Below are 11,781 nucleotides of genomic sequence, written 5' to 3'. Positions count from 1 at the left end.
CCATTTTCATAAGGTTACCAACTTCAATATGGCATTTCATGCACATACTTATGCTATACAGGCTTACCCACACAAAAACAAGCCCACTGGATGCACATAAGTTTTCCACCACTGTCAAAAGCAAGAATAGATGGATGAAGGAGAGGAAAATGAAGGATGGAGACTATGACATGGAGCAAAACATGTGTTCCTTTCTACTGACCGCAAGGACTTCCTCTTTATGACCTTCGTGACCAGCCTCATATACAGCATGCACATACACACACACAAACACACACATAGTACAACTTTTTTTAAAACTTCCTACAAACTCAGAAAAATCTCATAAAAATCACATATTTGAATGTATATAAAGCAATAATTACATTGTTTTAAAACAAACACTTTGGTTAAAAGTTGTCTGGTTCTGGCCCTTGAGACATAAAGGCACTAATCAACAGTAATGACATTCAAACCAAATACAGATAAATGCTTTAGGCATTTTTTTTCTTTTTTAAACATTAGATTTCAAAATATATTATAGCATACTCACTTATCTGTTGCTTAATATATGAATTGATACTCACATCTACTTGTACATGACTGTGTGCAGTAGATGTGAAGATATCCACATGCAGTAATGTTGTTAACAGTGATAGAGACTGATGTTAACAGTGCAATAGTTTGGCAGCCCATCCATTCATTGTGCAATTGACAAGGCAAAGTTTCTTGTTGAGATATTCCTTTTTCTCATGGATAACAATTTCACATGTTTCAGGGGTGACAACACGGGTGCAATAACAATGGCTGAATTCCATGTGGCTGCTTCAGTTTAAGGGTATTGTGCATGCTGGCTCACCGTCACACTGTCATAGCTTATTGGGACACTTGAGTAGCACAAAGATGTTGTTAATGTCATTTGTGACACATATGCTACGATGACAGCTCAAGATGTCTACCGTAAAAAGGGCCTATTATTCACATTGTTACTCAAATTGCAATATACTCAACCTCATCATGTACTGCTGTGCATACTGAATCGGATTCTCATACTGATGCACTACAGGTGGTTGTGCATCAACATTCTTAGGATTTGCTACCCTCTGCTGTTCAACAGTCAAACTTCAGACAGATTAATCATTTTCTCCAACCAATGGACATACAGTATAAAGGAAAATAAGTGATTAATTCAAATAAACCAGCAAAGACTTTTCTAGACAACAGACCTGAAAGAGATACATACATTTAAAAGAACAGTCGTATATTTGAAAATCATTGGTAATGCCAATGCACTTGCTATTTTTGAAATGGCCTTTTGGCACAATGCACAATATCCAGTTGATGAGTATCACCAACAGTTATTATTGTCCCCAGACATTTTAGCATGAAAACCATGATTCAGTTTATAATACACACATACCCATCTGAATTATAGTCACTCTGCATACACACATACCCATCTGAATTATAGTCACTCTGCAGCTTTAGGTCAGAACCTCCAAATATAGACAAGACAGGAAAAACACCAGTGCGCAATCACACACACTGTGCATAACTTATTGTAGCTTAGGGTTCAAGAACGTTGGTCAGAGGGCTCTAAAAAGTTGTCAAATGGCTGATTACAGGCAGCCAAGGAGTGCTGGAGGTGTGTTTGCATTTGTGTGTGTCTGCGTGCTCCTGTGTGCGGACAGGAAGTGGTGGTGGCTGGTTTGAGGTTAGTGGCAGGAAAGAATGGCAACTATGCTGTTGCTGTGACTACGGCTGGTCACAGTGCAGGCTTTGGGTTTCCTGACACGCTGCAGCCTGAAACCGCATCTCACCATCACTCCATCCATCCGTCCATCCCTCGTTCATCTGTGTAATTAGTTACTTTATAATTAATCATGAGATTAATTAATCTCACCTACATACCTTTTCTCCCCTTGCATGCATGTCTTTGTCTCTCTTCACCTCTTTCTCTTTTTCATTCATCCCACAACACTCCAACACCCCACTCCATGCCCAGTGGCATCTATATAAAATGCTTCCTTACTAAATGCTGCTCCACCCTTCTCTTTAAACATTAAACGCTGCACAAAAGCGTGACCACAGGAACTAAAAGGCCGTGTTTCTGTGCTGTTTACTAGCCTGAGGCATACCGCATCCCTCTTATTCACATCTGGGCCCACAACCATCTACAACCAATGAGAGAGGGACCAAATGATATCACTGTATTTAGGAAATTCATCAGTTATAGCACCTTTTTCAGATTTTTGTTTTCCAGCACCATGAAAGCAATTAAGAAGTTGCTATTCCTTAGATTTATAGTTTAATGTCCAACACTTTTTTAATATGTCAAAAACCTTCATAATCTTAATTTTAAAGGATAGCTCACAGCATGTTTGAACATCGATCAGGATCATTATTTAGGCTGGATAACCTTGTATCACACATCATGCTGTCATTTTGTTACCATTCTATGGAGTTCTGCAAAATGGATAAAATGTCATCTTTGCCACAGGAAGGGGTTCAGTGGATCAGAATCAGAATCAGAATCAGAATCAGAATCAGAATCAGATTTATTTGTCACTATTTGACACACTACCATAATCTGCATTTCAGTATACATGGAAGCAAAATACCGTACTCTGATCACAGATCAGGGTGCAAGTCACATTAAAAAAAAAACAACAGAAGACACATTGGACAAAAGACACAATACTGGGCACAAGACACAATAACTGAGATGCACAGGATTCCAAAGGAGGGTAATCGTCTCACCAATGAGACAGCACAACTGCATTGAAACTTTCAAAAAACATTCAGTTAATTGCTTCAAATGTGAACCAGGTTGCACCATCATCATGTGGCCAAATCATTTGTGTTTTGTAATACACACACATTAACATAAGGGAATTACAATTTTGTTGATCTTAAAAGAGATTACTTTAAAACTGCATTTCATTGTAATTTCATTACAAATTGAAGATATCATTACTTCAATTTTGTCACCTCTAACGGCATTGTTGTAGTTTACATGATGTGATGCTGTTTTATTTTATTATTATTATTTATTTTATATGTTTTTAATAATTACACTACTGTCAGAGATAATTCCGATATTTTATTGTATTCACTTTGTCAATAAACTTTTATTTTATTTTATTCGTTCAGTTATTTATGATCTATGTATCAAAAATTACAGTGGGCACTGATCCCTGACCTCAGCCTGAAATGCGCATGCGCAGACGAGAGGAACCGGTCTGCCAGCTCAGCTGACAACAGCAGCACCTCAGCAGTAAAGATGATGGCAGACTCTGGAAGCAGCGAAGAAGTAGCTGTGATCGGTAACACCGACCTCACTTCATCTGAATCAGAGAACAACATTATAAACACGGTCGTAGTTTTTGTTATTCTCTATAGCATACATTTTTAAAGTTTAAAAAGTCTGTTTTTACTGGTGAAAACTTTTCCAAACGGGCCTAAAGTAATGTTAGCTAGGTGGAGTTTGTGACATATCGAACCACGGAGACTTTTCCACTTACATTTTCAGAAAGCTGTAGGATTTTCTGAACCGTTAACTAGCGTCTAAACTAGGTTTAATCACTAATTCTGCAAGGTAACATTAAAGTTACTAAGTGAGCTAAAGGTGATTTTGCTAACTGTGGTTCGAAGCTACTTTGTAAACTTTACTCCTGACATTAGCTTGTTAGCTAGCAAGTCTGAACGCTAAAGTTTTGTTTACTTAAAAGTAGCCTCTTTCCTGTTTGTGTCCCCCGAGTTTACTCTTAATACCCGTGGTTTCTAGATAGAGGAAACGTTTTCCGAGGAGAAAACCGTTGATTTTCAGTTCTGTGTTGGTGGTAACGTTGACTCTAATCTTGTGACCTGCACACGCCTTTCACAACCCTGCGTATAGAAGCACAGTGTTATATTATCTTTAGAAGCAAAACAACACTCTGCCCCTCTGTGATCATACGTTTTCATGCTTGTTTGTCTGTATAGAATTAAAATCCCTGCACACACCCATCTATTCACCTGACTTTTTATTTTTTCTGATGTTCCCTCGTATAGTTGTTGCATACCTTTATGTTTTACTTTCCGTTTTATTTGTTGACTCATTTCCTCATCCTTACTTATAATTTTATGGTCTTTTCTGTGCAGATGGTAGAAAAAGGGACATCTCTGTTGAGAAAAATGGAGATAAACGTGGCAGAGGCAGAAAAGAGAACAGGGAAGAACACGGTTAACATGCAGGAAACCTACACTGTCTACCTCATAGAAACACGGTAGGTGACACAGCATTCTTACATTAGTGTTACAGGGTATGCAAACAGCTTTGAATAGTGGTGCAACAGGGTAACAAGAAGAGTGGAGTGGGACCTTTTACACATACACTTCATCAATAATAGAAGCACAGGTATACTTGCTTTATCTTGCACAATTGTAAAAGTAATTAAGACAAATATTACCTTGAATAGGTGCAAAACAAGAGTAAAACCAAAAAAATGAGCCTCATGGCTTGACAATATTTTAAACCATAAGCAAATATAAAATAGTTAAGTGCATAAATAAGTGCAGCTTTCATATTTATGTTCCTTAATGTTGCATAGACCAATTTTTGTTTTTTTGGTGGCCAAAGTGCTTGCCACATGCCATACACACCATATTCAATTAAACCTGATTTAATGAAACAAGGTCAACCAGAATCCTTTGTACAATGCCTATGAAATGAATTTCCTGCCCAACTCAGAAAAAGTCACTGGAAATTTCAAAGTTAGATGTTATGTGTTGCAGTCTCTGTGTCTCAAATTGCTGTGAGCAAGAACTGTAGCTCAAACACCTAAAAATACTCTTCATTCCTCTCTCTGCAGGCCAGCGGAAACTGTCCCGGAGGGAGGTACACCAGCTGCACCTGACACTTTGTGGAGACGCTATAGTGAGTTTGAATTGCTCAGAACTTACCTGCTGGTCACTTACCCCTACATCATCATCCCACCACTACCAGAGAAAAGGGTGAGTGACACATAAGTGGATGGAGAAATGTAACTAATAAATAAAATGGAGTCTGTCTAATGAATTTTTGGCAATAATTAATCCCTGTGATTGATTACAGGACTTGAAAGTTTGTAAAATAACAAATTAACCTTAGCTTCTTCCTAGTTGGAGATATTACTCGCCCCGTGCTCGATTTTTAAGGTGATATGTTCTTTGCTCTCTCCTCCTGAATTGTGTCTCTTGTAGGCAGAGTTTGTGTGGCACAAGCTGTCAGCAGACAACCTTGACCCAGACTTTGTTGAGCGACGGAGAGTCGGCCTGGAAAACTTCCTGTTGCGGGTTGCATCACATTCTGTACTTTCGACTGACGAAATATACTACCGCTTTCTCACAGAGGTTAGCATCCAAGCACATAATACCACATAATATCTCACAGAAGTCTGTTGTCATACATATGTACAATCAGCACATTTACAGTCTAACTACGTCAGTGTTAAGATGTTGCTACAGAATACAGACAAAGAAAAAAAAAAAATATGAAGCAGCATTCCCAATCAGAAGTCATATCACAGTGCAATGAGAATATGGAGGTTGAATATTTTTATGCTGAAGGTCTTTTGCAATGACATCCCTTGCCCCACCCACACAGTGATCACATTGAATAAAATTCAGAAAGTCTTTACTTTTTATCACAGAGCTATTGCATGCACCCATACCAGGTTTTATACCTACTACCGCATAATGACCATTTGCTGTTTTTCTGTCTGTATTCATCTGTCTGTCAGAAGCTGAAAATGGATACATTTTGAAAAGCTGAAAAATCCTTTTGTACAGAATCTTGCCATTTGGTACATCATGAAACTGGCCCTATGGATTTGTATCTCATCTTCTCCCTGTAGTCTTTAGCAACATACTTTACAGCCTTTTTTTGCTTTGTGCAGTTGTCAGCTGTTTTTTGGACAGATTAGCTGACAATCCTCTGCAGTGTTTCCCATACATTGATTTATTTGTGGTGGCCTGCCACATTATCAACATTGACCGCCACGCCACATATTGATTTTTTTTCTATTTATTTATTTTTTTTACTCGGTAAAATTTATTTAATTGTAGAGCTGCACACAGTACATTGATTCACTTAGCCCATCCTTGCACTGCTGTCTCTCTCTCGCTCACAACACCTTCTGTCATTGTTGGTGTGACCATTGCAAGCACGGGCAGAGATGCTGCCGCATCAGTGGGCCGGTGTTTTTACCCTCCCTGTTTCTCTCATTACCAGCCCTCTCTGTGTGTCTTTTATTCGGGGGTGCACAGAGCATGCTGCGTACATGTGCTGGGATTCGGTTTACTGGCCAATTACAATATGTAATCAAACTTCACTGAGCTGAGAGCTGTTATTTGTTTGACTCAACATGAAGCAATGGAGCTGTTTGTATTGTTCAGTTATTTATTTGTCAGCTACTACCACAAATAGAATCTAGAAACACTGATCTATCAATCATCTGTCTTCAGGAGAAGGGATGGAGGGATATGGTTTTGGAGACGGGTTTTCAAGACAAGGTAATTGTATCTAATTGTTTTCAAACAGCCATTATGTTCATCTTGCTGAATTGCTTGACTGAGAATTTTGTTGTCAACTAGACCAACAGTTTTAGTGTTTTACTTGCATATCTGTTTTATGATAGGCAAGTCATATCATCATGGATCATATCAAAAGCACCTCATCATAGATTTACCTGTGTGCTGTTTATAAAATAACTAAAATAATAAATGAGCTCAACTTAACTTGAATGTGAATTTCTGTCTGTTCTCTACCAGGCTGACTCCAGGCTAAAGTCTCTGAGTGCCATGTTCAGAGTCAAGAACCCTGACAAGTAGGTGTAAAATAGACATAGGTGAAATGCTTTGATTCAGTTCAACACTGTTTGAGTGACGATCCGTTTGTTGTGTTCTCCAGGCGATTCACAGCATTGAAACACTACAGTGATGAACTGAACACTGTGATCTCTCAGTTACTCAGGGTGCGGGCGGTGAGTTTTGGCATGCACAAACGCACACACCTATATTTAACTGTTAGGTTAGGTTTGGACATTGGTTTACATTTTTTTTGCATATTGGCTTATATAGCATGAGCTGTCTGCAAATGAGTTTAAAGCTGCATCAGGCTGCTGTGTGAGTTGAAGTCAACACTTGCAAGCCTTTGACATTAAAAGAAACTCATTTAAGTCAATGTCAATAATAAATATATCAACTAAAGCATTTTAAATAGGGGGATCATTTGAAGTAGGAAACAGTGATTATAAGGCTTGTTTTGATTGTCTTTTTTTCTAGAGAGTAGCAGACAGGATGTATGGAGTTTACAAGGTCCACGGTAACTACGGCAGAGTCTTTAGGTGAGAAACACTTGTTCTGTTGTTACTGCATTCTTTCTACATAAAGAAAATAAAAGTTTTGCCCCAAAAGAGGGTGCTACATATAAATCAAAACCAAGCATTAACAAGCCACAAGTTAAAAATCAAAAGACATTTTGTGCACATTCTGTATCCAGCTACCTTTTGCTTTTCGCTTACTTTTAATAAAACCTCTTAGGCTGAATACACTGAATAGAAAGAATTCAAGTAAAGTACCCCTGATTTGTTGCGTCTTCAGTGAGTGGAGTGCTATAGAGAAAGAGATGGGAGACGGACTACAGAGCGCTGGCCACCACATGGACACGTAAGTAATAGACAATAGATACATTCCAACTAGTGTACCCTCTCACACTCACAACTAACACTTAGATGTGTTTATTTAAGTAGTAAAAGACATATTCACACACACTCACGCATACTGTTTTTTTTATGGCACTTGTTCACTTGTGAATGTGGCTTTGTATGTATGCGCACAGGTATGCTGCATCAATAGATGACATTCTAGAGGAAGAAGAGCACTATGCAGACCAACTGAAAGAATACCTCTTCTACACTGATGCTGTCAGGTAAGTGAGTGTGGAGAGAGAGACACATACTGTAGGTGTGTCAGGCCAAACAAGTAACTGTCATGCAATGTAAGTGATTTTAGTAAACACTCCTATTGGGATTTACAGACAATCAGAACGAGTTGATTCTTTATGGTCATATTGGCTTTTGAGGTCAACACACTTTGTTGCTATTTGGTTTGAAGAATTCTTAACATATTTGTTTAAGTGGGAATAGCATTAAGGTGTTATACATAAGAGTGTAAGGAGTGTAGTTGATTGTTTCTTATGTAGCTCCCTGTGGCTTTTAAGGTCAGGTTCAATTTACATCAGGCTCAGGGGGAAGTAAATTCTTTTTTCTTCCATAATTTGATCAACAAATAAAGGATATGTTTCCCCTTGGTCAAGGACGGAAAGCTTTCCCCACTTTTATTTTATGCCTGTATGTTTCCTTGATCGGCTCGAGATCAGCTATGTCTCACATTATTAGTGGCAGAAGAAGCAATTTTAAGTTTGATGGTTTGTTTTTGTTTGTTTTTTAATGTTGATTGTTGTTGTGTGTATTAAGGTCTGTATGTAGGAAACATGAGTTGATCCAGTATGAGTTGGAGATGGCAGCTCAGGACCTCGCCCATAAGAAACAACAGAAAGAAGAGCTGGCCACTGGGGTAACGCACACTGCCTTTTTATCTCTCACCTTCCTCTACACTTCCTGGCCAACTACCCGGGTGGCATACACACACAATGTCCGTGTCAAATCAAGTGTATAAATTGTGCATGCAATAGGGCATGATTACTTTATATCAAAAGAATTTGACATGTTTAAAAACATTTTTGTGATCCAGTTTGATGAAAACACCAGCAATAATGGAATACTGTGTATGTTTACTGTGCTGGATTTTAATTTGTGCCTCTGTCTATGTGTGTGTAGACAGTGCGAGTATTTTCTCTGAAGGGGATGACCAGTAAACTATTCGGTCAGGAGAGCCAGGAGCAGAGGGAGAGCAGGTTGGCAGCCCTGGAGCAGAGTATACAGGAGGGAGAAGAGGCTGTCAAGGAGAAGAACACAGAGTGCCAGTAAGTTCAAAACTAATTCAGTAATTCTCATCTAATAAATTTCCCTCACTGTCTGTCACAGATGTCTGTTCCTCCTTCTCTCTTCTGTTTGTACATATATGATCTGTTCGATGGTCAGATAGTTAGCCCCTTCATTTGTAACATGCATTAAGGGGGATGAATCAAATCATTGTCTTCCTTCCATACCTCCTTCTCTGATGATGACACGTTTCTTTGTTTGTGATTGTGTCTTCAGAGAGTTTGTGCGAACAGCCTGGGAAGACATTGAACGTTTTAAAGAGCAGAAAGACAAGGATTTGCGTGAAGCCCTTATCAGCTACGCCATTATGCAGATCAGCATGTGTAAGAAGGTATAGAAAGTGTTTTTTCTCCTCCACAGTTTGTTTGTTTTTGTGTACCAAATATTTTGATGTCGATTATTCATCAGTTCCTCTCCTCATCTGTCATTTCCTGTTACTCTTTCAGGGAATCCAGGTGTGGTCCAACGCCAAGGAGTGTTTCAACAAAATGTGAGCCACTTTTCCAGCCAATCACACTTCGCACCAAAACAATAATCAATCAGATTATACAGACTGGGAGCATCAGCCAGTCATACTGCAGTCTTATGGGAGTGGACCATGGGAGCCCACATACTGCTTTCTCTTTGTTTGCTGCGTAAATTGAAGCTACTGAGAATAATTCTGTCTTCTTTTCTCTCTCACACACATGCACACACACAAGTCAGAGTCATTTAGTGAGAACATTCCTTTTAAATCCAAGTGCCTTAACAGCACCACCTTTACATTCTGCTGATGTTACCTTCAAACTGCAGCCCCCTCCAAATTTTCAATGCTCAGCCTTAGTTGCACAGCTGACAGCATATCCAAGAGGATAATTCTGCATGAATAATGCTTGATAGTTACCTGTTGGGAATAGCTGTTCAGTGTATTTCAGTTGTAAGCCCTCTCTATTTCTCACCCTGAAAAAAAAGTTTACACAGCAGAGTGCTACATAATATTTAGTAACGAACGGCTGCACATTTTAGCCATTGGTTCATTAGACTAATTTTAGAATTACATCTTTCAAAGAAATTCAAAGAAACTGTGGTATGTGCTTTTCCATATTTATTTTAGGTAGGATTTTCACACAAATTAAACTGCAGTTAGATGTCGTGAAGAATCAAAATAAAACTTCTTGTTATAGGTAGCAATATTGAACAGCATCATGATAACATTGTGGCTAATTTTGCACTTTTAAACTTATTAATTGTCACCGCACCAAAGCTTTTACTTTGATAATTGGTCAGAAATTCATATTGTCTAAATGCAAGAGCATCTGTAAACTGGGACATTTTGTAGCGGCAGTTCCCTGGAGTTATCCTGAAAAATGTTGCCAGAGATTTGCCTTTTTCACAGCCTCTAATAATAAATGTAATCATTTGAAATTCTACTTAATAAAAATGTCAGGTGTAAATTAATTAATTTTTTTTTTTAAACGCAGTAAATCAAACTGTATGGCAAAGAAAGACCATACTTCAGAAAGCCACTACACATTCACGATTCCTTATTTCCTTACATTTTATGTACATTCGTGATGAAGTCAGTCTTCATGCTGTTATTGATTAAAGCCGACCAAAGTGCTTATGACCAAGTACCCGTGTAGTACAGATCATAGGTGGGAAGAAGAAGAAGGGGAGATTAACAAGGTTGGGGAATTTTTTTTTTTTTTTTTTTTTTCTTATTGGTGCCAAAAACATACGCCATTTTGAAGTGCAGCCGGGAAGGCCTCATACTGTTTTGATTACAGTGGGTTTGTTTTTCTAGGAAAATTTTTGAAAGACTGAAGCACGGCAACCCCACAAACCTCCTTGATCTACCAGGTGCAACCATAAACGTTAAAAGCGACACATACAGATCAATAGTTGAGCCTTTTCTTTGCTGTCAAGCTTTATAGCCTTAATACAAACATTGGTTTTGTACAACAGGGGAAGGACAAAAAAAGTTGCTGTTGACCTTCTCTGCCTCATCGCTTTTTCTGACATTAAGTCACTGCAATAAATAACGGACCAGAGTTCCAGGCATGTCTCGGGTCAATGTTTATGACCAGTATTGGCCAGAATGTGGAAACCTTTTAGTATAGATATATTAGATCCTCACAATCTGTCTTTATGCATATACTATAGATGTACAACACATATGCTCGTTTCGCTTCCTTTAAGATATCTGTCTGAGGTGGAAACTTTGGTGCAAAGTTGTTCTAACATCTGGAAGTTAGGCTGAGATTCTTTCCCATCAGCAAGTCCTATTTCTTTTCAAAATAAGCATAATCAGTTCATTGAAATAATCCCAAATCGAAGCTTTACATATGTTTTTATAATAAACATGTTATTTGAGAGATTGTTTTTATGTTTCTGTATTCACTGTGCTAAGACACTAATAAACATATTCCTTTTTTTTTAACTATTTTGTTGCATTTGTATGCGAAATAATGTACAAAGGAGTCAAAGATGACACTGAAAACGTTGGCCTGATGTAACACTTCTGGTTTTACTCCATATTTACAGATGACTAAGCTCAGATACTTTATGATTATTCATATGAAACTCTGTTTTTGGTGGTTACATGACAGTTTGTTTCTCTTTGGGAGTGAAGTTAAGAAAAACTGGCTTTTTATTGTGCTCATTCTAAAGGTTAAAATGCAGTGTTTCAAAATAACACACAGCTTTCACTCCTGTGTTATGATTGTCTTATTTTCCCATGACACCTGTGTGAAAATCAGATGGGTGTATCTATGTTTTTACGCTTGTCATGATGCCA

General features: G+C 38.2%; 1 protein-coding gene across 1 annotated transcript; it reads left to right on the top strand.

The window, feature by feature from the left end:
• The first annotated feature begins 3,229 nt into the window (after positions 1-3,229).
• On the top strand, positions 3,230-11,692 carry snx4 (sorting nexin 4). The gene is made up of 14 exons (XM_056389970.1): positions 3,230-3,355; positions 4,123-4,247; positions 4,833-4,974; positions 5,203-5,352; positions 6,466-6,513; positions 6,772-6,827; positions 6,911-6,983; positions 7,285-7,346; positions 7,603-7,668; positions 7,841-7,930; positions 8,478-8,577; positions 8,841-8,986; positions 9,222-9,336; positions 9,452-11,692. The coding sequence occupies exons 1-14, from the start codon at positions 3,263-3,265 to the stop codon at positions 9,497-9,499; spliced, it is 1,314 nt and encodes a 437-aa protein (XP_056245945.1). The 5' UTR covers positions 3,230-3,262; the 3' UTR covers positions 9,500-11,692.
• The last annotated feature ends 89 nt before the right edge of the window (positions 11,693-11,781 follow it).

Source organism: Seriola aureovittata, chromosome 11 (assembly GCF_021018895.1).
Source record: "Seriola aureovittata isolate HTS-2021-v1 ecotype China chromosome 11, ASM2101889v1, whole genome shotgun sequence".
In the NCBI taxonomy this organism is placed as follows: Eukaryota; Metazoa; Chordata; class Actinopteri; order Carangiformes; family Carangidae; genus Seriola; species Seriola aureovittata.
This window is presented reverse-complemented; position numbering and strand designations above follow the sequence as displayed.